Source organism: Carcharhinus amblyrhynchos, chromosome 17 (assembly GCF_965287045.1).
Source record: "Carcharhinus amblyrhynchos chromosome 17, sCarAmb.v2.hapA, whole genome shotgun sequence".
NCBI lineage: Eukaryota > Metazoa > Chordata > Chondrichthyes > Carcharhiniformes > Carcharhinidae > Carcharhinus > Carcharhinus amblyrhynchos.
Window position 1 is genome coordinate 38827614 of NC_137340.1, and position 27956 is coordinate 38855569.

The 27956-nt window shown below is 42.1% G+C and overlaps 1 protein-coding gene across 1 annotated transcript; it reads left to right on the forward strand.

The window, feature by feature from the left end:
• kcnk18 (potassium channel, subfamily K, member 18) lies at positions 1-27956 on the forward strand. Its single transcript, XM_080206045.1, has 3 exons — positions 1-283; positions 537-692; positions 27121-27956. Exons 1-3 carry the CDS (start codon positions 1-3, stop codon positions 27954-27956), a joined length of 1275 nt encoding a protein of 424 aa, XP_080062171.1.

A 27956-nucleotide genomic window follows, 5' to 3' on the forward strand; every position in this document is an offset into this window, starting at 1 on the left:
ATGCGTTTAAAAGACAGAGGCACTGCTGCAGCTGACAGTCCCATTACATTTCCTCCTGCAAATAAGATGTCTGCTCCAGAGCAAAATCCTGCTTCAAAGGGCAAATTTCGGAGTCTCAGATTCCTGAATGCCATTTTTCCTCATTTATTTCTGGTCTTTCTCCTGGTAATGTATGCCGTTTTCGGAGCATTTCTGTTCGAGCAACTGGAGAGGACCAATGAATCAGCCAAGGATTATGACAACTTTCTGAATGAGCTGTGGGAAATTGCCAACAAAACTCATGGTATGCTGAATTTTATCTTAGCTTAGCTATTCTTTAATTGTTCAGGTAATTGTTACAATTTCTATAAGTAAATCCACTATGAATCGTTCCTTAAAGTTCAAATCTATCCTCAATAAAGTATTACAATTGCATGAGTTTATTATTAGCAACATTATTCCCCCCACCTTTAAAAATCAATGTTTAAAAATCAAAATAGACCTTTTATTATCTTTGCTGGTTACAGCAGGACATTAAAGAATATCATTATGTGTAGGGAATGAAACTGAAGCTGGAAAAAAGTACTTTAAAGATGAAATAAGGATAAAGCTGATGGATTTCCAAAGTTATTGGTCCAACCTTCAAGAAAATAAAACTCAGTGGAACTTCCTTGGTTCTTTGTTTTTCTGCTGCACCGTGTTCACAACTGTGGGTAAGTCATCTGCCTCTAAAATGGAAATACAAATGAACTTGCAACTTTCACATTGCAGTCAAGTTTTGAACTTGATTCCATTTTAATTTTTCAAGTGGGTTAGCGTTACTCCAGTTTTCTCGCTGACTTCATGTGTTGACCTCCAGCTGATAACCCTTGGCCAATTTAAACCAAATAACCAGTTTAAAATATGCCACTATAATTAGTTTGCTTTTTAAATAGTTCCCTTTTCTTCCTTTCCGCATGGTCACCATTCTGCACTTGCAGCCATTAGAGATTGTGCTGATATCAGACCCAAGGGGGAGAGAAAAACAACTGTGCATCTTTGTTAAGGGCCAGCACAGGGATTATATCAACATTCTGATATATGTTTATACACGTGAACACAATTAAATATCTGAAGACAATCCAAGGGCTACTCAGTGATTTTCAGAGAATAGGATCAGTTTGGAAGGGGCATTGAATGGCAAGGGATTAGGGTGATATACAAGCTCTTAAATTGGAAATAATGGATAAACAAATGCAATTTTGATTTCAATTGATTTATTACTGTCACATGTATTGGAACACAGTGAAAATGATTGTTTCTTGCGCACTACGCGGCCAAAAATTACAATTCATAGAGTACAAAGGGGAGAAGGAAAGGACAGTTTTTTTTTAAGTTTGTAAAGTTAATTTATTTATTAGTCACAAGTAGGCTTACATCAACACTGCAATGAAGTTGCTGTGAAAATTCCCTATTCACCACACTCCGGCGCTTGTTCAGGTACAGTAAGGGAGAATTTTGGCATGGTCAATGTAGCAAACCAGCACGTCTTTTGGACTGTGGGGAGAAACTGGAACACCCAGAGGAAACTCATGCAGACACAGGGAGAACATACAGACTCCGCACTGTCAGTGACCCAAGCTGGGAATCAAATCTGGTTCGCTGGTGCTGTGAGGTAGCAATGCTAACCATTGTGCCACCATGCAGATAAGGTACAGAATATAGTATTACCGATAGGTTAAAGAGAAAGAATTTGTTACATATTCTAATCAATCCTATTTATTCTTAGCTGAACCCATCAGTAACCACAGGCAGAAATTGCTGTTGGCAGTGATGGTGTGCAAATGTTTAGAATGCTATCACCAAGTTAATCTTTCTCCTATGTTATTGAAGGGGGTGAGTCACAAAGTGAAGTGAGGAGTTTGATACAGTTGTTTAGAAGATCAATTTTCCTTCAGTGATTTCTATATAGAGTTTGAATTACCTAATACAAGCTGTCCTGGTGGCTTCTTTGCTAAATGCACAATGTATTGTTATATATGTAACCATACAGCTCAATAGTTCCTAGAGTCAATGATGGATATTGCTGAATTTGTTCAGGTGGCTTAGACAGACGTAGGTAACCCTAGACTGCAGAGAGTAAACATCAGTTAGGATTCCTGCTTCTGATGGCTGCCTGGTGACCCTTGCTGAAAAGAGTGCCTAGTTCCTGAAAGGTGATAAGATCAACACAAGTTGCAGTTGAAGAGTCTGCTGACATTCACCACCTAAGCTCACAATATGAAGAACTGTTGTTTGAATCAGCAACTGAAGGCCTTCGATACAAATGCAATTCCAACCAAACAAGAACAAGGCCGAACTTTACTGCCTCACCCTCCCCAACATCAGAGAGGGCGAAGCTCTCAGCATGATCTCATTGAGACGTATAAGATGATGAATGGGATGGATGGGATAGAGGTGGAGAGACTCTTCCCGCTCAGAAAGGATAGTAGGACGAGGGGGCACAGCCTCAAGATAAAGGGGGGGGGCAGTTTAGAACGGAGTTGAGGAGGAACTTCTTCACTCAAAGGGTAGTGAATCTCTGGAATTCTCTGCCCGTTGAAGTGGTAGAGGCTACCTCGCTAAATATTTTTAAGACACGGGTTGATGGGTTTTTGATAAGAGAGGGGATTAAGGGTTATGGGGAGAGGGCGGGAATGTGGAACTGAGCCAAGACAGATCAGCCATGATCTTATTGAATGGCGGGGCATGCTCGAAGGGCTAGTTGGCCTACTCCTGCTCCTATTTCTTATGTTCTTATGTTCTTATGGCATTCTCCGTTAGCCTCGGGCGGGATCTTCCCAGCCTCAGGCGGGTGAGCCTTATAGAATGCTGGTACAAGTGTCAGCAGGAAATGAGGGAGAATTCTGCATTGAATTTAAAACATTTTGTCAAAACCGCTTTATAGGAAAGATTTCTGAAGTACCCTGATCCAGTCCAGTGATCCTCACACCAGTAAAGTGCATCAGAATATAAAGGATGTGTCCTCCATGATTTTCAATTCATCAAAACTAATGGTGAAGCTTTGCACCAGAAACACTCATTTGAAGGAACATTCCTCACTTGTTCGCAATCATATAGAATTTGTTCTGCTGGAAGAATGGGCAATAAAGTGTTTTTATATACATACTTGTCAGTCATATGCATGTATGTGTGGGTGTATCTCTGTGAGTATGTGTCGGCGTATTTGTCCGTGAGTGTGTGTGTGTGTGTGTGTGTGTGCATGTGAGTGTGTGTGTTTGTGTGTGTTAATGCACATGCCAGTCAGTGTGTGTGTCAGTGTGTGTGACAGTTAGTGCGTGTCAGTGTTTGTGTGTCAGTGTGTGTATCTGTCAATGTGTCAGTGTTTGTGTATGTGTTTTTTAAATCATTCATGGGACATGGGTGTCACTGGCTAGCCAGCATTTATTGCCCATTCCTAGTTACCTGAGGGCAGTTGAGAGTCAACCACATAGCTGTGGCTCTGGTGTCACATGTAGGTCAGACCAGGTAAGGACAGCAGATTTCCTTTCCTAAAGGACATTAGTGAACCAGATGTTGATTCTGACAAGCGACAATGGGTTTCGTGATCACATCACTAGATTCTTAATTCCAGATTTTTTAAAGTTGATTTCAAATTTCACCAACTGCCATAGTGGCATTCAAACCTGGAATCCCCTGAACATTGGTTGAGTTTCTGCATTAATAGCCTAGTGATAATACCACCAGGCCATCACGTGCCCTTCAACACATGTCAGTGCTTGTGTGTCTTTGTGCATGTGTGGATGTGAGTGTGTGTGTGTGCGAGAGAGAGAGAGAGAGTCTGTGAGTGTGTATATGTGTGTGTGTGAGACAGTCTATGAGTATGTGTGTGTGTGTGTGTGAGAGAGAGAGAGTCTGTGTGTGTGTGTGTGAGTCAGTGTGTGATTCAGTGTATGTGCGTGTGAGAGAGAGTCTGTATATGTGTGTGTGTGAATCAGTGTGTGGATCTGTATGTGTATGTGTGAGAGAGAGTGTGGGTATGTGTGTCTGAGAGAAGTTGTGTGCCAGTGTGTGTGTGATTCAGTGTGTGTGTGTGATTCAGTGTGTGTGTGAGAGTCAGTGTGTGCGAGAGTCAGTATGTGTGAGAGTCAGTGTGTGCGAGTCAGTGTGTGTGAATCCGTGTGTGTGAGAGTCAGTGTGTGCGAGAGTCAATGTGTGTGAAAGTCAGTGTGTGTGTGAGTCAGTGTGTGTGTGAGTCAGTGTGTGTGAGTCAGTGTGTGTGTGAGTCAGGGTGTGTGTGAGTCAGGGTGTGTGTGAGTCAAGGTGTGTGTGTCAGTGTGAGTGTGAGTCAGTGTGAAAGTCAGTGTTTGAGAGAGTCAGTATGTGTGAGAGTCAGTGTGTGAGAGTCAGTGTGTGTGAGTCAATGTGTGTGACAGTCAGTGTGTGAGATAATCAGTGTGTGTGAGAGTAAGTGTGTAAGAGAATCAGTATGTGTGAGAATCAGTGTGTGTGAGTCATTGTGTGTGAGAGTCAGTGTGTATGATAGAATTGGTGTGTGTGAGAGTAAGTGTGGGTGAGAATCAGTGTGTGCGAGTCAGTGTGTGTGAGAATCAGCGTGTGTGAGCCAGTGTGTGCAAGAGTCAGTGGGCCCTATTTTACCCTTTTGGTTTTAAATGCTGGGTGGACTTGAAACTGAGAGTGTTTCAGATCTGACTTTTAAACCCATTCTCAGGCACCCATATACACGCTCTGCCTGAAAAAATATCAGCAATTCTGAATTGCGCTGCAGCAGCTTGTGGGCGTGGCTTATCATGCCCAAAACCCTGCAGATCCGATCGGAGTCTTCAACTGCACATGCGCAGAAACAAAAAAAAGTTCCCCTGCCACATCGCTCCCGAGCCAGATAATGCCTCCTGATGCCTACAGACATTGCCCCACACCCACAACATTACTGATCCCCATATCCCCCCATCACCCCACTGTTCAGCCTGATTGTGGCCCCTTGCCCCCTTCCCCTACACCAATCACATGAAGAGTGGCAGCAGACGTCCCTTGTTCCCTTGTCCCCCACGCTCCTCCTTCCCCACCAGACAGCCATCTGCCTTGCCTCCATCCCTCCCACCAGAGAACCAACTTACCCACTTCCCTCCTCTCCCTGCCATGACTGATCTGAATCAGAGAGCCGCTGGAAGCTCAGAATTTACCTCCTCACTAACTGGAGCTCCCTATTCAGACCTTTGCAGACCATGACTGTTTTGTGCCGAATCTGGATGGGCGAACATGGTGGTAAAGGGGAAAGTGCCGGTAAGGTTGGGCAAATGCATTTAAATTGACATCTTGCCTGTGTCGGGCATGGTCTCGATAGCAGCTATTTTCAGCCCTTGGTAAAGAGGGAACAGCCGTGGAAGTGGGCGTGGATTGTTCTACTTGCCTCACATCTGACTTTACCAAGTTTTCGTGCCTGCAAATGGACACAACTTGATGGTAAGAGAAGGAAAGGAAAGAGTGTTAATGCATTGCTACAGTCATGGTTAGAATGTAGAAAAAGAACAAGTTAATATGAGGTAGGTTCATACAAAAGGCAGCTTGGAATAAGGTGTTCTTGGGTAGGTTGGTACGTGACCTCAGACTTTTGTAGCTTTTTCCCAAGAAAAGAATATAAAACTGTCATGATCACCCATAAAACAAGTAAAACTGGAAGACGGAGTTGTCTCAAAACTGATCAAAGAAGAAAATAGTTTAATATCTGATCTCAGAAGAAGAAAAGCATGAATATGTTATCCTTTAGCTCTGCAAAAATTCTCCAGTCCAGTGTACCCTGGGATCAATCAGCTTGTTCATTTTAAGTTACTTCCAGTGATTCAAAGTTAGCCAGCCTGTGGCCTTTAAGTAGATGACTTGATTCAGAAGCAAGGCTATAACTAGAAAGATGTCTGACAAAAATGGAATAATTTTACAGGAACTCCCTGCTGTTTGTCTTATACTGTAAATTTCTTGATTTAGAGGTACAAGAAATGGTGATAAAGGGCAATTTAAACAAAAGCACATTTGCAGTGGCAGCAATAGTATAAATTAATATGGCACAGGTGGGTAAAATAGTAACCATGATCTTAGAATGTTCTTAGCTGATGTATAGATTTTGATTTATTTTTGTACACATATTTAAGGAAAAAACCTCTGTTTCATAAAGTTTCCCCAATCCTATATCTCTCAAGGTGTATCTCATTCCTACAGAAATACATGCTGTCACTTAAATTTTTAAAGTTTATTTATTCGTCACAAGTAGGCTTACATTCACACTGCAATGAAGTTACTGTGAAAATCCCCTACTGATCAATGACTGATCAACTCATCAATTACTGATGAAGTGAATGAACACATGATTCCCAGTATAACAGCAGTCTACCAGGTAGAGCACTTTATTTTTATATGAAATTGTTTAATGCTTCTATACTCTTGGGGTGAAAGGGATCAAGGGATATGGGGGGCAGGGGGAAGCCGGGATCAGGATATTGAATTTGATGATTAAAATGAATGACGGAGCAGGCTTGAAGGGCCAAATGGCCCACTCTTACTTCTATTTTCTATGTTTCTATGTGTGTAAGAAGCAATGGGGCATAGAGTATACAAGTTGGCATATGATGTTGCTGTTCTATAGAACATTTGGTTAGGTCACATTTGAAATACTGCGTCCAGTTCTGGTCGCCACACTACCAGAAGGATGTGGAGGCTTTGGAGAGAGTGCAGAAAAGGTTTACCAGGATGTTGCCTGGCATGGAGGGTATTAGCTATGAGGTGAGATTGAGTAAACTAGGGTTGTTCTCCCTGGAATGACAGAGGTTGAGGGGGCAACCTAATAGAAATTTATAAAATTATGAAGGGCATAGATAGGGTGATCAGTTAGAAGCTTTTTCCCAGATCAGAAATGGCAAACACAAGGGGTCACAAGTTCAAGGTAAGGGGGGGGCAAGGTTCAATACAGATATGTGGGGGACATTTTTTACACAGGGGGTGGTGGGGGCCTGGAATGTGCTACCAAGCAATGCGGTTGAGGCAGACATGCTAGGATCATTAACTGGGAATAGAGGGATACAAATGGATGGTCTAATTAGGAACACATGATTGGTGCAGGCTTGGAGGGCCGAAGGGCCTGTTCCTGTGCTGTATTGTTCTTTGTTCAATGGCTGTAAATTTATCAAACTTCATTTTGATTTTTATGATGTAGATTATGATATCCTCAAGAGTTTCAATCTTAAGTTTATTGTTTTTTGTTTAAGTTACATGGGTTGGTGTGATGATTGCCACCCTCACAAACTTGCTAAACAGAAAGCTCTGACCAACTGGTGACTTGTCTTTGAAGGAGTAGAAAATAGCTGAGTGGGTTCCAAAATAATGCAGCTGGTGAGGAAGATTCACAACTTGGTCAATCTTCTGTGGCAGTCTTAGTAACTTGATACTTGAATTAGAGAGACATGTCGGACCCCAGGGCACCACTGATGAGTAATCCACCAGCCTGGTTTATTCATAGAATCTGAAGAGAAGGTTTATCACTGGGATTCCTCCCACCTTCCTCCCACCTTTACACAATCCTGTAAGCTGAAAAGTGGTGGGAGATTTCCTAATGCCATACACTGGGAACTTAATGCAGTATTAGCTGGTTAAACTCAAGCACACTTGGGGGGTGTTGAGCTTTGTCAAATTGTATGAAAGTTCCTTGGACCTATGTATGTATGTATAGTGTGTTTCTACAGAGAGAGAAGTTATTCAACAAACAGAAAACTTACGCGCATGTTTTTTTCAGTGACTTATTATGCAACCTTTGTTTTAAAATCCTCTTGCAGTATTTTGCTAGAGAATTTACACATTTAAAATTACAAAGAGAGAAAATTCAGATTAATATATTAAAGTTAAAGTTTTAAAGTTTATTTATTTGTCACAAGTAGGCTTACAATTACACTTCAATGAAGTTACTGTAAAATTCCCTAGTCATCACACTCTGGCGCCTGTGTGAGTGCGCTGAGGGAGAATTTAGCATAGGCAATACATGTCTTTCAGACTGTGGGAGGAAACTGGTGCACCCGGAGAAACATGGGGAGAATGTGGAAACTCAGCACAGACAATGACCCAAGCTGGGAATCAGAACCTGGGTCCCTGGCACTGTGAGGCAGCAGTGCTAACCACTGTGCCACCATTAAGCATTTGTATCTATGATTCCGTTGCATAGTGCAAAGTTATAATCAAAATGTGCCAAAGCATAATAAGTTCAGCATAGCAGGATAAATATATACGATATGTTTCTTTATTTAACCCTGAACTGTTTGGAAAATTGTCTGTGTCACTCACTCTTATGTTTCTAAATGTAGTTTACTATGTTTTGACCAAGGAACTTAAAACATTCTGCAGCTGTTACCTATTGTCCGGCAATAAAGCTTTAATTAGTTCAGACAATGTCACTCAATTACTGGAACGCTAAATATTCTAGCAAAACCTATGCATTTCAGTAATTTGTAATAGGCATTTTAGGTGCAATATTTAATTGTGTTCAGATACAACAGATCAGTTGGTAAAGGCCATATGAAACATATTCCACTTGGGCAAATGCTGTTCATATTTTGATCATAGGAGAGGAACAATTGGCCTCAGTGCCTCCAGGCTAGAAAGAGAAAACAAAATCAGTCAGGATTTGCACTCATGATCACTAACCATTGGCCCGTGCTAAAGTTGCAGACAAGATTAGTCTTGGTTTTGAAACATAGAATCAGCGTAGAAAGAGGCCATTGGGCCCATCTTGTCCACGCCAGCCAAGAACACTCAGGTGTCTTTCCAATCTCACTTTCCTGCATCTGGACCATAGCCCTGTAACTTACAGAACTTAAGGTGCAGGTCCAGGTATTTTGAGTTTAGGGTTTCTGCCTCCACCAACTCAGGCAGCTAATTCCAGACGCCCACCACTCGCTGCATAAAAAAGTTCCTCCTCACGTCCCATCTCGATCTACTGCACATATCTTGAATCTATGTTCCCTGGTTCTAGAATTCTCCACCAAGGGAAACAATTTGATCCTGTTGACTCTATCTCTTCCTCTCATGATTTCATATACTTCCATCAAACCATCCCTCAGCATTCTTTGTTCCAAGGAAAATACCCCAATCTATCGATTCTCTCCTCATAGCTACACCTGGCAACATTCTCGTAAACCTTCTCTACACTCTCTGCACTGCAATTACGTCCTTCCTGTAATTTAATGACCAGAACTGCACACAATACTCCAGTTGTGGCCTCACCAGTATTTTATGAAATTCCAGCATTGTGGGGCAAATTTTCCCATTCTGCCCACACAGGAATCATAGTGGGCAAGGGGCGGACCATGGAAAGATCCATTGACTTTGAGGGTATGATGTTCCAGTTTCTGGGCGAGTGTGGCCAGAAAATCCTGCCCTATATCCTTACTTTTATATTCCATATTTCTGCCAATGAAGGAGAACATTCCATGTTCCTTCTTTACAACCTGTCTACTTGAACCGCTGCCTTTAGGGACCTGTGTACTTGTCCGCCAAGATCTCTCATTTTGTCTACCCTTCTTAGTATATTCCCATTCATTGTGTATTTGCGATACAGTTTGACCTCCCTAAATGCATTACCTCACACTTCTCTATGTTAAAATCCATTTGCTACTTTACCACCCACTCCAACAACCCATCAATATCATCCTGAGTTTATTATGCGATGGCTTTTATAATAATAAGCAAAACATGGAGTGATCAAAAATGGGAATGATAGATAAGCCATATGTAATTTGTCAGCAGAATGTGCAACCTGGGAAACCAGGACAAATTTTTGAGTAATGCAATGTGTTTGTAAAACCACATATTTTATCACTATCATTTCTCGGCTTTGAGATCCAAGCAACTTGTAAAAGCAGAAGAAAGCACAGGAGTGATAAATTGGCTCATCATGCCTGCTCCTCCCCTGAGCCATATTCAATATAAATATCCTCTGAATGCCATAGTCACAAAGCAAATGCCATGAATATTTATCTGTTCCACATCCCCATTATAAATGCATCATGCAATCATCTGTTTGATCAGGTCAGCACACCACTATGGGTTCCATACAATACGGACATCTTTAGTTGAGCATATTCCAATTTTCATTTGAAACAATTAGCTGAATAAAGGACCGTACCGAACGCTAACAGTAACCACCATCTTAGTTGTCGTTGCATCATTATTTTCAGGACAGGGAACAACGTGATTAATTATGTGCAGACCTCACACTCGCTCCATTTTTATCACATTTTTCCTATTTGTCTCTCTACTTTTTGTACACCGTCTTTTAATAACTGCCTTATTCTATTATAGTGCCATTCTTCCTATTGATGGATTGACTCTATTTTAAATATTTTTCATAGCTCAGTGGGAATTTTCCTCCCTGTCACATGGGCCTTGACATCCTTCAGCTTCTCTTTGCTCCCTATATTTATTCTCTGTACTTTCTCACTCACCCTGTTCCCGGAGGAACTTTTATTTCTATCTTGTTATTACACCTCGATCGTTCTCGATTCCTCGTCTCCAGTGATGCCCCGTTTTTTGACTGGATTTTGAACCTCACAAGTTATCAAGCAGTAAGCTTTCCACAAAATGCCATAGCCTTCATGTTACCAGGTTAGTAATCAAATGACATAAGTTCAAATCCCACCACTGAAGCTATGAATAACTTAGATCAGTAAAGGTGACTGTGTAATTACAGGATTGTTGTAAAAATCCAATTGATTCACTAATGCCCTTCAATGGAAGGAATTATGCTGTTCTCACCCAGTCTGGCCTCTCTGTGATTCTAGACTCACAGCAATGTTGGTTCTGCAGTGGTCTAACAAGCCCACCCAGTTGTATTTAAAAAGAAAACACATTGCCATCTTCTGAAAGGCAATTCCAACTGTGCAATAAATAGTGACTTGACCAGTGACAACCACATCCTGTGAATGAATAACAAAAGAACTGGATGACAAAAGTAACTTTAAAAATGTGTATGATAGAGGCATTGTAGCATTTTAAATATTTCAGTATAAACGAAACAAACAAGGCGAATACTGAAGTGTTTTTCTAGAAGATAATTTAGTAATGGGGTCAGCCCTAATAAGTTAGTTGATCATCAGATAAGCATTTCCAAATCAGTCAGGAGAGCAATGGCTAACAAAATTGCTACATTCTTCAAAAATTAATTTTTTCATGGGGTCACCTGCTATCACAACATTCAAAACATTTGTTCAGGAGTTGCAATCTCCAACTGAAATGCTCCCACAGGACTGCCAGGTGTAGGTGTAAGCTCAGTGCTGCTGAGATAGTGACATTATATATATTTTTTATTTATTAATTGTTACAAACTATGGGTGTTGCTGGCTTGCCAGAATTTATTGTCCACCCCTAACTGCCCTCCATTTCAGAGGGCATTTGAGAGTCAACCACATTGCTCTGGGTCTGGAGTCACATATCTGTCAGAACATGTAAAGGTGGCAGATTTTCTCCCCTAAAGGACATCAGTGAACGAGATGGGTTTTTATGACAATCGATAATGGTTTCATGGTCATCATTAAACTTTATTTTCAGATATTTTTGTGAATTCAAATTTCACCATCTGCTGTGGTAGGATTCGAACACGCTGCAGTGTGAATGATCTATCTCAGCCTCTTCTGGAGGTCCTTAGCATCACAGATGTCAATCTTCAGCCAATACAACTCACGCCTCTTGATATCAAGAAATGGCTGAAGGTACTGGATAGTGCTAAGGCTATGGGCAATTCCGGCAATGGTATTGAAAATACGTGCTCCAGAACTAGCTGCACCCCCATCAAGCTTTTCTTATACAGCCGCAACACTGGCACCTACTCAGCAATGTGGAAAATTGACCAGTTATGTCCTATACACAAGAAACAAGACAAACCCAACCAGGCCAATTACTATCCAATCAGTCTACCCTCAATCACAAGTAGTTGGAAGAGATCATTGAGAGTATAATCAAGCAGCACTTATTTAGTAATGACCTGCTCACTGGCACTTAGTTTGGGTTTCACTAGTCATTCAGTTCCTAACCTCATTCCAGATTCAGTCCAAACATGGACAAAAAAGCTGAACTCTAAAGGTGAGGCGAGAGTGTCTTCTCTTGACACTAATGCAGCTTTTGACTGAGTGTAGCATTAAACTAGCAAAACAGAAGTTAATTGGAATAAGGTAGAAAATTCTCCACTGCTTGAAGTCATACCTGACACAAAGAAATATGGTTGTGGAGACAATCCTAGTTCCAGGACATCTCAGCAGATGTTCCTCAGGATATTGTTGTAGGCCCAACCATCTTTAGCTGCTTCATCAACATTCTTCCTTCCAACATAAGATCAGAAGTGGGGATGTTCAGTGATGATTGCACAATGTTGAGCACCATTTGTGAATCCTCAGATACTGAAGCAGGGCATGTCCAAATACAGCAAAACCTGGACAATATCCAAGCTTAGGCTAACAGGTGGCAATTAATTTTCATGCAACATAAATGCCAGACAATGACCATCTCCAACAAGAGAGGATCAAACCATCTCCCCTTGATATTCAATGGCATGGCCGTTATTGAACCCCCATTATCAACCTCAAAGGGATTATCATTGACCAGAAAATGAACTGGACTAGCCACTTAAATACTGTGGCTACAAGAGAAGGTCAGAGATTGGGGATTCCGCGGAGACAAACTCACTTCCTGACTCCTCAAAGCCTGCCCATCATCTACAAAGCACAAGTCAGGGATGTGATGGAACAGTCTCCACATGCCTGGATGAGTGCAGTTCCAACAACCACCAAAAGCTTGACCTCTTATGAAAAGAAGCAGACCACTTGATTGGCACCCCATCCACCACCTTCAACATTCACTCACTCCACCACTGGCATTCTGCATTATCATTCCTTCACTGTCGCTGGATCAAAATTCTTGAACTCCCTTCCTAACAGCACTGTGGGTGTACTTGGCTACACACATTGCAGCACTTCAAGAATGCAGTTCGCTTTTTCAAGGGTGATTAGGGATGGGCAATAAATACTGGTGTAGGCAGTGCATTTCACACCTCATGCAAGAAATGTTAAAAATCCTCTCAAGCAGTTGTTGTAAAATGGGGAAGTATTGGATCACTCTCACATTATACACAACACATGAAATTTCATTTCATTGACTGCAATGCAACTGAATATCAGACACTGTGTACAACAAGCAGCTGATACAATACTGCACATTTCACACCACTATTTGAAACACATTCTACCCTATAAATTCTGATATGAATTCACTAAGTTGTGCCATTGCAACTATGAAGAAAGAAACAAACTATCTGTTTTGTGATCCTGGCAAAATGTTGGCTCATTTCATAGAATCCCTACAGTACAGAGGGAGGCCATTTGGCCCATCAAGTCTGTACTGACTACAATCCCATTCAGTCCCTATTCGCATAATCCTCATTTACCCTGCTAATCCCCTTGACTCTAGAATCAATTTATCATGGCCAATCAACCTAACCCACACATCTTTGGACTGTGGGAGGAAGCTGGAGCACCTGACGAAACCTAGGCAGACACGGGAAGAAAGTGCAATCTCCATACAGACAGTAACCCGAGGCTGGAATTGAACCTGGGTCCTTGATGCTGTGAGGCAGCAGTGCTAATCAGTGCGCCACCATGCTGCCCAGAGTCACACCAGAATCACCAGGTTGGGCCAACCCCTCAACTGAGCAGCCTACAGACACAGGCAAAAACTTGCCCAGAAAACTTGGCTTTTGTACATTAGGCTAGGGAAAGCAAAATCCTGTTCGTGAGCTATACAGCCTGCATTAAAAATGACAAATGGTGATGAGTGAGAAAATACGCTGAAATATTCACAATGAAGACATGTAGCCAACACTTTGATTCTGAACAGTTTCTTGCACAGGACATGTCCCAAAAGAGGGTGACTTTATTGGAAGTTATAGGCCGACCTTCTCAGCAAATCATTAAGAAAGATCAGTGGCCAAATCAATGCAGTCACTCAGCTCCCTCATACCTGGTTACAAGAAGAGGAATGCAATCAGGACAAAGATGAAAGCAATTGTACCTTCATTTCTTCTGAAGTCCATCAATCATGGCACAAACCATGGTCAGGGATTCAAGTTTCCGCTTTTCTAATTTTCACACAACCCCCAGATGCTATTAAGGAGGACTTTGCAGGGTCAACAGGACGGGGTGTGCTGTTGTCGTTTCCGATGGTTTGGTCAAAGCTGGGTGGACCATGTGGTTTCATCTCTTTCCAGCTTCGTAGCAGTTTGATAAAACTGACTGGCTCATTGTTCTATTTCACAGAGTCAAGTACATTGCTGTGGGTCTTGTTCACATGTATTGTTCACATCTATTGCCGTATTTCATAGTAACTAATGCGTACATTTCCTGGAATGAAGATGATTTCATGGATCGGCAAGCTGTATTGAGGACTTCAGGCTAAGGCTGTGCTTTGTTGTTATGGGCTTTCTCAGAATGGAAGGGCTGTTGACGATCGACCTGATCTTCTGATAGCTGCCGGTCCTTCATTTGCCTCAAAAATGGCTTGAACGGTAGATGTCTTCCTGGTTAACAGCCAGCTCTGTGAACAAAAGAGTTTCTGCAGTTAACATTATTTCAGTGCAAAATCCTACTCCTTCCTCGAAGTGCTGGGTTTCACAATACCAGGCTAAAGTCCAACAAGTTTATTTGATAGTAACCCCACAAGCTTTTGGAATGCTGTTCCTTCATCAGGTGAGTGGAAAGAATACAGAAAGAATACAGTTTTCTGTAAACTGTGTGTGCCTTTATATGCCCTGTTTCTGATCAGAACTTTCCACTTGCCTGATTAAGGAACAGCGTTCCGAAAGCTTGTGGGTTTACTATCAAATAAACATGTTGGACTTTAACCTAGTATTGTGAGACTTCTTACTGTGTTTACCCCAGTCCAACGCCGGCATTTCCATATCAGTGCTGGGTTTGACAGAGAGTTTTGGTGCTTGCATGGCCACCCTTCGTTGTTGAGGAAATCAGAATACCGTCTCCATGTGAGGCATCCTTTGCAATAGGCGAGGGGATCAAGATGCAAATACAGTGACAGTCAGTCTCCAGATACATGTGAGCACATCAGCCTGGCTAATCTCTCTGGCAGAAGACTCTAATGACTGCAGGCTAAGTACATCCAGTTTTAATGGACAAGACAATCACAGTGGGCACTGTCTGAATGTGAAACCCTGTTAAAGTTCCAAGTGGTAATTTTCTATTAAACACATCAAATGGGCAGCACAGTGGTACAGTGGTTAGCACTGCTGCCTCACAATGCAAGGGACCCAGGTTCAATTCCAGACTCGGTGACTGTTCGTATGGAGTCTGCACATTCTCCCTGTAGCTGCATGGGTTTCTTCTGGGTGTTCCAGTTTTCTCCCACTGTCCAAAGATGTGCGGTTAGGTTGATTAGCTATGCTAAATTGCCCCTTGGTGTCAGGGGGACTAGCAGGGTAGATATGTGGACTTACAGGGATAGAGACTGAGCGGGATTGTTATCGGTGCAGACTCGATGGGCTGAACGGCCTCCTTCTGCAGTGTAGGTATGGCATGGTAAAATGAAGGATGAAGAGGAACATTCTGCCACTTATGTCAGGCATTCAATTGCAAGGCATGAAGTTGGTTAGACATCCAGTAAAGTTCATTGCAAGGTTCTCCTGAAAAATTAATCTGGATGAGCACTTGGCATGCCATAACATTCAAGGCTCTAGGCCAAGTGCTGGCAAGTGGGATAAGGGGGGCAGGTCAGGACCTTTCATGCATTGGTGCAGACTCGATGGATCTGATTCTGTGATTGTGTCTGCTGTCACCCAGCTGACATTTTAATTTCCCCTTCATCATTACAATCTGCCTGACTGACTGAGACTGATCATTTGATGGCATGGACCCATGCTGTTAGGTCATTGAAATTCAGTAAAGACCTTAAGAACATTCAAAAGGAGATTCTCATCCCTTAAACTTGGGCTGGCTTTAAAGTCAGAGCCAAAATAAAAAACTCCACAAGCACCTTTGTTGAATCATTTGAGCCAAATCCACTTTTTCACTGAGTGTAACCTTCGTGGAGGAGAAGGCAGAAGCAACCACTATGCTTTAAAAATAGGCTTTTCAAATATTATTGCATGAAAATTTAATACATCATATGAAATTCGTTTGCCAATTATTCTAATGGAGGTGTAAACATTAATTTTAGATTAACATCTTCTTCAAAATAGCAGACAAGGAAAATAAATATACATGCCTCTGTAATAGTATCTCAACACTCTAATGCTTGCAATCTTTTGGGTATGCCTACTAAAATGAAAAAGATCTAATAACTTCATATGAAATAGCAAACTTTTCTACCTACATAATTATCCACATTAGTTTCATTATAGAGATAAATGTTTGCAATAAATCATAATGTTGCAAATAAATATTTCAGGCAGTATTGGACAGGGTTAAATTAGCCCAAGAATCAGTGGGTGATAAAATGGGGGTGGGCCTGGGTAAGATGTTCTGTTGGAGAGTCAATACAGACTCAATGGGCTGAATGGCCTCCTGCTCTACTGTAGGGATTCTATGATTCTATGATTTAGAATACCCTTTAGAAATCACTAATGTCTTCAGAGGCAACAACCTGGACTGAGTTCCTTCATTTGGTGAAATTTTCAATTTTTTAAACCACGTGTGGTGGTGGGCAGGTTCTGTGGTGCATTTCCTACTGCATGGCATGGTGGGAAATCGCAGCTGGTTTCCCGCTTGGCAGCTAATTAATTATGCACAGGCGAGTATCTCTCTGAACAACGTAGCGAGCCAGGAACAGATTCATCCAGCCATCACCTAATGGGATCAAAGGTCACGGTGGCATACTTATAGGCCATCCAAATACATATTCACTCTCTCCAGCTCAGCTCCAGTTGACAGCATCCAAGAAGAAAGCTGCTTCAAGGTTCAGTAATGACCTCCTTGGGGCTTTCATCAATGGAGTTCTGGCAACCACAGGGATGTCGTCAACTCCAGGAATAGTTCCAGGAATCCCACCAGCCTCACCTTGCCAGTCTGAGAGCTGATTGCAAAAGAGCGTCAGCTCATGCGGAGTCTGTCTAAGAAACAACATACAGTACCAGAAAAGGTTGAACACTCACGTCTACTCCAAGAGGGCAAGTCAACCTTCTCCTCACTCCAGTCGCACACTCTCATAATGGCATCATGTATTCAAAGAGTTACGGTACTCAGGAATCTCACATAGTATGTGGGTGCGGGAGTTGGGGGGGGAGGTGTGCGCAGGATAGCGGTTACTTCACCACTGATTGTCTCATGGATACTTTATCATCACAGCATCTCATCTATCATACTGCACTAACTCCATCCTCAGCCCTTACTGGGGAGGGCTCAGCACACACTGCCAGCGTGCGAGCTCCCAGCCTCTCCTCCATCTCTTCTCATCACATTTCATGTATTTGGCTTCATCCAGGCCAATATTGGCCACAACAAGAGGGAGAGATTCCAGACTGCAGGACAGGTGACACCCTGGATTTGTCCAAACTCAAGAAGAATGTCACTAATTTGATGGATGAGGGCAGAGGTTGTTCCGGTGGGGAAGGTGAGATCAGCCTCTCGCTGCAAACCAGTATGGATGAGTCTTCCATGAGTTGATCACATCCTGGGATTCTCAGTGTTGTATTCAGTCTGCTCATGAACTAAATCTAAAAGCCCAGTCTTGCAGACACTAACAGGTCCAGACAGACCTGCAGAACCAACATAAGCCCCAGGCCCAGGCCATGAAGGAGCTGAACAGCCATTAGAGGAATACCTATCACTGCATTCACCCACACTCTCCACCAGCTTAGGGACACACACTCTGGTGGGCCCTAAGATTAGGTTCAGAGTACGTTCTGGGGATCACCTCGTGGACACATCTCTATAGCATGTAAAGGTAGTGTCACCCCTGGTGCCTGGCATTCATGGCACTGCTGGAGATTAGGCACTTACTGAGTGTGAGTCTGATGCTGTGCCATGGCCATGTCACACATGCTGGAGATACAACATCAGGCAATGAAAAATCAGGCAGTCAACAGACCAGGGTGATGGGTGGAGAAGTCTATCCACATTCTCTCTGATGTCATAGCTCCGACATGCAAGCATATCCATGGTTAGAGTGACGACTGCCTTGGAGATTTTCGTCCAGCAGGTCCTGTCAGATTTTCACTTGGACCTGAACTCCAGAACTCCAGACACTGGTTGAATTCATCAGTCTTTGGGTGGGGGCGCCAGGGGAGGGTGGGGGGAGGAGGGGTTTCTTCACCTCCCTCCAGGTGCTCCTTCTCCTCAAGGAACCAGGCAGGGGCCCTCGCAACTAGCAGCTGGATATCCCAGGATCATCCACTCAGGTAATTCCAAGAGTGACCAGCCTTATCCAATGCCCTCTGCCTCAAACCCCTTCACTTCCAGCAAAATAGAGTGAAGAGGGTTCACCTGCCTCAAACAGGCCACTCAGTGCAGTCTGGGGCCCTCCACTTCTTGGTCTCTAGAGGATGTTCAGCAAATTGATCAACAATAACAGGGCACATAGTCAGCAGACTGCCTCCACCTCAGGGATGCTGTCATGAACCTGGCTGATGTTAACTAGGAGGGTGTCCCAACTTGGAAACACCAATTCATGGTGACTATAGTTTTGTCTCCAGGAACGGTGTAAGGAGTGATGCGCGAGACCCAGTGAGAACGGTAACCAGCCCAGACATAGTAAACACTTATTAAAGACTATATATTGCAATAAAGGAAAGACACAAATACGTGAACAGGGATATAATAATCGAAGTCAATTACATGCAAGAATAGTAAATGCACCCACATGGTTTAAATAGGAATTACCCTTCTGATCTAAAGCACATTTGCAAGATCTGAACTCTTTCAGGACTTTCCTCTTCCCAAACAACATCCAATCCAATAGATCTTTAAATAAAGACAAGTTTATAGCTATGACACTTTATACGATTGAATAGATATTCTGGGGACTGTCCCTTCTTGGATCAGCAAAGATATGGGCTTTAACTCCATGAAGATACTCTACACTCTTGCTTCTGGTCTGCTAACCAGCACTGGCTTACAGGCTGCTGATGGACCCTGCCCCTCAAGCTGCTAGATGGACACTGCCTTTTGCTTCCACAAAAAGGCTGCCACTTATATCACTGTTTCCCTTTGAAGATATTCTCTGTATATTTGGCTGCCTGCCTCTTGGCTTCTAGTAACATTAACATTATTATGTCTTCCCTAGATGGTACCATCATCTACCCCAAAGTATTTCCTTTTAGCAGGACAATGCATATGTATTGGATTGTCTACAACTGCCAATCTCATTGTTGGGATTCACATCTTGTGAAATACCATTTGGAATGCTGATGGCTTCTAACCCACTGGCACATTCATGACAATGTACCTAAATGGAATGGTAGGGTTAGAAAAATTAAGAAGCTTTAAAATCACTTCAGGTTGAGAGGTGTTCAATCATTGCTACCTTTGTAATTATATTTGCTGTTCATGGTGGTCTCGTCATTTGAAAGGGTCATGCATATTTTCTTTCTTACTTTGTGAGTTCACATTATGTGTGCTAACACATGATCGTTACTCTACCCTTGTGTTATGTCAGGGAGATATGTCAGAGTCTTTACTGCAAATGTATATGAAATGCATTAGTAAACATTTTCTTTATAAGGGGCTTGGAAAGGTGGATGTAATTGTCTCTCCAGAAGGCTGCCTTCATTGGCAATGCCAAAGCACAGGATCTGTAGGCAAGATGGTGTTTTCAACCATGTATGTATCTCAATGTTTGCAAAATGTTTCTCATTAAAGTGGCACATTAAATTATTTGATGCAGTGTTTGCTCTGTTGTGGCTACTTGCATTTTCCAGAGCACACAGACATAGGACTTGTCACTGATCTTTCCAAAGAGGATGGCATATGGGCATCAAGAGCTGTTAGCCCTTATCCCCAGGCAGCCAGACCTGGAACCACTGAGGCCTGCGAATATTTGAGGCACCGTGGAGTGACTTTGGATGTATGAGTCACGAGAACTCCCAGAGTGCCCAGCACAAGGTACTTTATGTGCTTTGGATAAATCAATACCAGTTGAACATTCAGAAAGTGGAATCCTTTCTTGTTAATTAATATCAGGGGATGCTGCCATGGGGCTCTCAATGTCACATGTAAGCAATTGATTGCACCCTGTGCTCAAGGACAGCCTGAGATGGCTGCAAACTGCATAAACACATTTGCATGGCTACTTTCATCGAGTATGAAGTTCACATAATGACGAGTCCTACTGTAGATGACATCTTCTCGATACATTTATTGCTCAGGGTTACGAGATTCTACATAGGTCTCCTGCGGATCCCTGGAACTATCCAATAATTGAGTGTGGTGGTGACCTTCAAGACCACTTACAGGAAATGGACTCCCAGTCTGCAGGGCATTAATATATAATGATATAGCCTTCTGGAGAGACAATTACATCTGCCTTTCCAAGCCCCTTATGACGAAAATATTTATTAATGCATTTTGCATACATTTGCAGTAAAGACTCTGACATATCTCCCTGATATAATATAAACAGATTGGACAGTGAGCAAGAACAACCTGGAATGCAATCTGGCAATTTGTGAAGCTAATCACAATAAAAAGAAACAGAACAGTTTTCAATTGTGAAACTGGGAAATTATTACATTCAGAGGGATGCGGGTGTCCCCGTACATGAATCATTGAAAGCTATCTTGAAGATATAGCAAGGAGGGTAAATGGTATGTAAGCTTTGGTTACAAAGAGATTGGAATATAGGAATAAAGAGTTCTTGCTGCAATTATGCATTAACGAGGCCACACTTGAGTACTTTGCGCACTTGTTGTCTCTTTAACTGAGGAAGACATGTTTGCACCAGAGGAAGTGCAAAGTTTGTTTACGAATCTGGTTCCTGCGGTGAGGGGATTATCCTGTCAAAAGATATTGAGTAGTCTAGGCCTAGCTTCCCTGGAGTTTAGAAGAATCAATCTGATCTAATTGAAAAATATAAAATCCTTAAGGAGCTTGGCAGGGTAGATGCTGAGGGAATCTAGAACATTGGGCCACAAGCCTTAGAAAAAGGGGTTGGCCATTTAAGACTGAGTTTTTTTTATTTTAAGTGTAGTGAATCTTTGGAGTTCTGCACCCTAGGGCTTTGTGAATGCACAATCATTGAGTATATTCAGGATAAAAGTCGATAGATTTTTGGATACCAAGAAAACTGAAGGATGAGGGGATAGTATGGGAAGGTTGCACGTCCTATTTCTCATTACACGAATACTGACACATTTCCTTCTTTGGTGCAGGACAAGCTAGTACACAATATCGGGCACAGCGAGAGAGCTACTCTTCATCCATGTGCTGTCCCAATTTGAAGAACAGTTTAAGGACATTGGCAGCAGGAATCATAGCAGGAGGTGGAAATTAGCAAATCTGGCGGAGAAATCCTGCTGGGTTTTGAACCATGTTATTCCCCTTTCTCACTCACTCAGCTTTAACCTTGACAAATTGCTGCTGTCTTCGGCAGCTATGAATCTGTCTCTTCCTCATTACACACAGTCCTCAGGGAGCAAATGAAGAGGCCAGCACTACTCAGAAGGAAGCATCACTCAATATTAAGCTTCCAGATGTTAGCTCAGAGATTGGCAATGCTCATAGCTCAGAGTAGGCTTCAGGTTGTCTGCACATGCATGTACACCTAGCACTGATGTATAGGAGCAAGAAGAGGGAATAGAACTTTCCACCATCAAATCTCATAGGAGAATCAGCATAGCCAAGCAAAACAGACAGTCACTCTGGGTTTATACCAGGGTATTTTGTAGATGGACATCAATCTTGCAACCATTTATCAAATTAAGAATGGATTCTTATAAAGTAAAATGATCTGTTCTGCTATGTTCTGCACATCAATGGTCAGCCAGAACCATTGTTACTACATGTTGTTTATTGTACTGCTGTCTGGACTTGTGCCTGTGTTCCTTACAAAAACCATGAGGCTGTTGCTGAGGGGGTATCTCTTGTCCCCCAGTAGGCAGTTTGCGGTTAACACAGAGAGTATATTGAGGATGGGCAAAGTGAGAAAACATCATGTCTATGTTCAGAGATCAGGCATAGTCCTGGATGACTCACCGCCTCTGCTTGTAAACAAGTTGCAGGTTGAGCAAACATAAACTCTGCCAACTGAGACGCAGGATGATTTGTGATGGGGAGCACGAAGCGTAATGAGAATTCAGCCTACAGCACCCTGCACCAGCAGGAATTCTGAAATACGGGAAAATCCCGGTGCACTTTCTCCCTGCTTGTTGGGGAAGGTAATGAACTACTGCCACAAACATTGCGTTTATGACCTGCCAGACCACAGTCTTTAGAGCAAACTGATTGCTAATGTCCTCAGACACAATATGAAAATAAGCAGAGATGGACAAATTGAAAGCCATAGTAGTTTGAAGCACCACATGCAGTGTCATACCTGATGTTGCCCAATTCTCACTCCAACAGGTAGGGTAGGTCTGTAATGTCTCCTTGTCAAAAGCAGCCACCTTACTGTAAGGTTCAGATGTGATATTCCCATCCTGAAACCCAGGTCTTGTAATTCTTCTGGGCCTTTGTCTCCTTTACACATTTTTAAAATTCGGCTACCTTTGTAACTGCTGCCCTTCTCTTGCTTTCTTAATTCATTCATGGAATTTGGGCATTACTGGCTAGGTCAGTATTCACTACCCATCCCTAATTATCTTTGGTGAGGTGGTAGGGAGCTGCTATCTTGAACTGGTACAACCACAATGTTGTTAGGGAATGAATTCCACGATTTTGATCCAATGTCAGTGAAGGTATGACATTACAGTTCTAAGTTGGGATGATGTTTGATTTGGAGGGTTACTTGCAGGTGGCAGTGTTTCCATGTGTCTGCTGCTCTTCTCCTTCTAGGTTGTGGATGTCCGGGTTCGGAAAGTGTTGTTTTGGGAGTTTTAACGTTAAACCCAGTATCATTCCTATGTTCAACTGAGAACTAACAGGTCCCATGAAACAACATTCATGAACTCACTGCAAACTCACTCTGCAAAGCTATTTCACAAACACACTGCCAAAATCTGACCCAACATGATGAACAAGAAATTGAACATGGAGGTAAGAATGCCTGGAAATACGATTTGTAAAAGCTGTTTGCCAATTTCTCATGGCATGATTTGCTGTGCGGTCAGGAAGTTATAGGTGGCTTGGAGACCAATTTAACAAAAGATTCAAACAAAGGACATTTCCATCAAATTAAAATTATATCAACTTCTGTTGAATGCTGGAGACATCAGATAAATGTTAGCACCAATAAAGCAATTCCGGTAAATTTCTAGAAGGGATAATGCATTATATGATTTGACTTTGTGACACACATTTTTTACCTGAAAAACATGTGACGTGACCAATTTCTACCCTCACAGTACCATTGTGTTCAGCTGGGTAATAAGATGACTCCATATTAACCCTTTATTCAGAAATATATACCACTCTTTCAATTCTATTAATTATTAATACTTACTTTAAGTTTAGGCACTGACCTGTGTTAGATCACATTTATCTTGACCCTTAAAGAGCCAGCAGTTCTCAGGGAATGTCTATCAGGGCAAATTGAACACGCTTATCCCCCTGGTGTTGTTATGTGCCTGCATGCCACTGCAATGTAAAGGTGTTCAGCAAAGCAAAGGGTAACATACAGTATAGACCTACATGGTAACAGTATAAAGAGAAAACTCTAGAACCAGCTTACCTACTTGGCAGCAGCCCCAATGTGAGATAGTAACCTGAAATATGTAAATAGTTAAAGATTACCAACAAAAGGTTCATGTTTAAACATACAAGTCTCAAGGTTTCATCATTGAGACATCAAAATACCCCATATTACAACACTTGGAAACCATGTGGGTCCCAATGTTACATTTCTGATTTCTAAAAGTTGTGGAGCTCCCGCGAGACTTTTGGTTTCCCAGACTGAGGACCAGGCTGCAGCTGGCCCATCACTTCCTAAAGCACAGCAACATGGAAATGGTGGCATGTGCGTCATGAGGCATGTTGGTTCGAAGACCTGCCACGTACATGATTCTTAGCCCACTACTCATCATCCCCCCCTCACCCCTCTCATCCCCTCACCCAATCTCTTTGTCCCTGTCATGTCCTGTCATATCCACCATACCCACTCATATGCATATCCCTCTCAAATTTACTCCATAACCCCAAGCCCCTCCATCCACATGCTGCTTCCATAACCTTTCCATTACCCCATGTCACTTCAATGCACCTTCCATTAACCCGATTCTACTTCCGTACTCAGTATGCATAGGCCAATATCCACATAGCCTCTACCAATATCCACAATGTATAGAGCCAATGAATGAGTGGCAAGATAACAAGTGTTTTAAATGTTCCTGAAATTTATAGAATACATAGAGGCTTTCAAAATCTTCTTGGAAAAAGAGTGCTCATCTTAAAATCTCATAGGAGTGTCAATCAATAACATTCCTGGTATCAATGAATAAAGCTTCACTCCTCTTAACATCTTTTAATTTTCTAAATAAACAAAGGGGCATTAAAAAATGCATCAAAGAAATAATACTATATTATTTCTTCATAAAATTGTCAATCAAACAAAGCCAGCACTCCCCTTTGGACTATGTAAACAATCCCTGCTGAGCTAAATCCATTGTGCTCAGCCAAACATTCATAATGAGGACATTTGTTCAAACTGCTTTTGTTGATACAGGTGCCAGCTGTTCTCGTAATGAATGCTTCGTTGGGCTCAAAGATTGATGAATGGACTCAGCCCTATAAGCTTTGTTGACACAGTTTGAAGGGTACTGTAAGCAGGCTTCACTCCAGACATTGATTAACATGGATAGCAGGTGCCAATATCTTCTGAGAGCTTACTTGAAGGGCGTCCTGGCTGCCTGAGTAGATAGATTGCACCTCTCCTTGTGTGCTTTTCAAGACCTCGGTTACAGCATCAGAAATGCATGGAACCCACTCTCTCCCATGTTTTGCCATTACTGAACATTTCCCACATCAGAATCAACAACGTACTTCCCTTTAAGAGATGAAGGCTGGATACAGCTGGTATCTTCTTACAAGTTGGGGCTTTCTTGTGAGGTATGCAGATTCTCATGCAGCTCACTTTGGCTACAGGCTACAATCTTACTCAATGACAGGCAGCACAAACTTAAAGTGCCATCTGCATCTGAAGTGACGGATATAGATTAAGGTACAGAAAGTAATTAGGAAAGCTAATTGAATACAGTCATTTATTATGAAGGAAGTTGATTACATGAGGTTATGCTTCAATTGCACAGGACATTGGTGAGACCACATCTGGAGTTTTGGATACAGTATTGATCTCCTTATTTGAGGAAAGATGTAAGTGCGTTAGAGGCAGTTCATAGAAGGTTTTCTAGACTAATACAAGGAATAGACAGAATGTCTTATGAGGAAAAGTTGGAGAAGTTAGGTTTGTGTTCACTAGAGTTTAAAAGAATAAGAGGTGACTTGATTGAAACCTTCAAGATTCTGAGGGGTGTCAACAGGGTGGATGTGGAATGGATGTTTTGTCTTGTCAGATATCTATAATTAGGGATCACTATTTAAAAATGAGGGGTCACTTACTTAAGATGGAGATGAGGAGAATTTTTCTCTCTCAGAGAGTCCCTGGGACTCTCTTCCTCAAAAGCAAGGGAAGCAAAATCTTTGAATATTTTTAAGATAGAGCTAATAGTCCCTTGATCAACACAGGGATGAAAGACTTTCAGGGTAAGAGGAAATGTGGATTTGAGATTATAACGGATCAGCCCTGATCTCATTGAATTGCAGAACAGGCTCAAATGGCCTCCCCTTCTAATTTCTAATTTGTATATCTTTATGTTCATATCAGTTTTCCTGATCCCATCATTGACAATGACTATTTTTGCCAAGACAGGTTTGGGACTGGCAGGGCTTCCCACCCCACAAGGTGGGTAACTAATTAAATTTGTTAAATATGTGATAAACAGAGTTAAAGGACGCTTGCCGACTGTAGATTTTCCAGTTGTCCCCCAGTTTCTCAACATGACAGGCTTACATGGAGTGTATACCTAGTGTCTGGCAGCTCCAGGTGGGCCTACAGGTCCTCCCTGCTGTCCAGCATGTGTGCTCAGCCACATGTCATCCAGTAGAAGGACACACCCTACAATGGAGACCTTTTTTTATATTTAAAACATGTTTTAAAACATGTTAAAACATTTCCTCAGTCATTTGCCCTATATTGCAGTTTGCTGCTTCTCTCAAGCTGCAAGGCCTCTGATTGGTCCTCCAACATTGAGAACCTCCCCTCCACTCTTAATTGGACATGGAATATGTCTCCATGAAATTCCCACTGAGCGACAGTCCCTGTTCTGAATCCCAGGGGCAGGGCCGAGACCCAGAAACACTCCCAATTCCAGTTTTCCGTCCCAATATGAAAATCTAACCCAATATTTTAGATTACAGACTTTCATCAGAACTCAAAGGGAAGGGGGCAGTGGTAGATCTAATGAAAGGTCATTGACCACCACTTCTCACTTTGATGACAAATATAGGGGTGCTTGAACCAGTTAATATAATGCAACTTCAAGAAATAAATCTGCTTTAGCCAATATCAAGCACTCAACTCCAAAACTGAAGCTCATTTTCACTAATGATCTATGAAGATGCCACAGCACCACTTAATTTGCCTGTCAATTTGACAGTCTTTGTTGCTTTCATAATAGACCCGAACTTTCAAACTGAGGTAACCTCGCTGCATACTCTTTCTAAAGGCCTTTGTGGTTATTCTAGAAACAGCAGCCAAAGGAAATTAGCATTGATGTTCCACACAACACTTCCATCAATTCAGCGTCCAAACATATCCCTAACCCATTATAATTGGAAGGATGAAGTCTACAGGCCATCAGATTCCAGAAAACACTTAAGTAAAAAATAGTACAAGTATTGCCGTCTGATACTCTGCTAGCAACTCTTGTGCATTATTCTTACTGCTGTTCTTTCTTTTCAATTTTAGGTTATGGTCATATCTCTCCTTTAACAGTGGGAGGAAAAATTGCCTGCATGTTCTACGCCACATTTGGCATTCCCATTATGCTCTTAGTCATCACGGATGTTGGGGACAGGCTGGCTGCGTTACTTTCCAAAGTTTACAATCACATAAGAAAACGGACAAAAAATAATAGTACTCCACCACCCTCAGCCACCCCCTCAAGGTGGTCTTCCTTCAAACAGAGCTTCTCAAAATCAGGAGCGAAACCTACGATCCGGTCCATCTCCTTTAAAAATGGCTCACATGTAATCATCACACCACTGAGCATCAAAAATGTATTGAACACTCAGTCGTCAGTTAAGAAGAAATCTGAACTGTTGAGAAAAACAGAAATATTCGAAAAACTAATAGTTCAGGAAAATTTTAACCAGAAGCCTTTCCAACTTGGCAGGAGAGATCGAAGTAGGTCATGCCCCCAGCTGGATCTAAAGCCAGATGAAGCTAACCATTTTTTCCCTTGCCTGGGGCGAGAACTGGAAAAATTCGATGTTCCGATCATCATTATCATTGGTGTTATTATTGCATACCTTCTTTTTGGTGCAGGCATACTTTCTATTTGGGAAAAATGGAAATATCTTGATTCCTTTTATTTCTATTTCATCACCATTACCACCATTGGTTTTGGAGACTTTGTCCCTGAACATCCTAATTTTTTCATGGTAATGTCTATTTTAATTATTACAGGTATGGCAATCATGTCTATGGCTTTTAAGCTAACCCAGAACAGAATAGCTTGTTGCTACCAAGAAGTAAGTATGTGGATGAATGGTGGGAAGAAGAAAAAATTTAAAGTGTTTTGA

Excerpts from the sequence above, each read along its gene's own strand:
- kcnk18 (XM_080206045.1), top strand. The coding sequence starts at position 1 with ATGCGTTTAAAAGACAGAGGCACTGCTGCAGCTGACAGTCCCATTACA. Across the intron at positions 284-536 it reads AATTGCCAACAAAACTCATG|GGAATGAAACTGAAGCTGGA; the intron begins GTATGCTGAATT and ends CATTATGTGTAG. Across the intron at positions 693-27,120 it reads CACCGTGTTCACAACTGTGG|GTTATGGTCATATCTCTCCT; the intron begins GTAAGTCATCTG and ends TTTCAATTTTAG.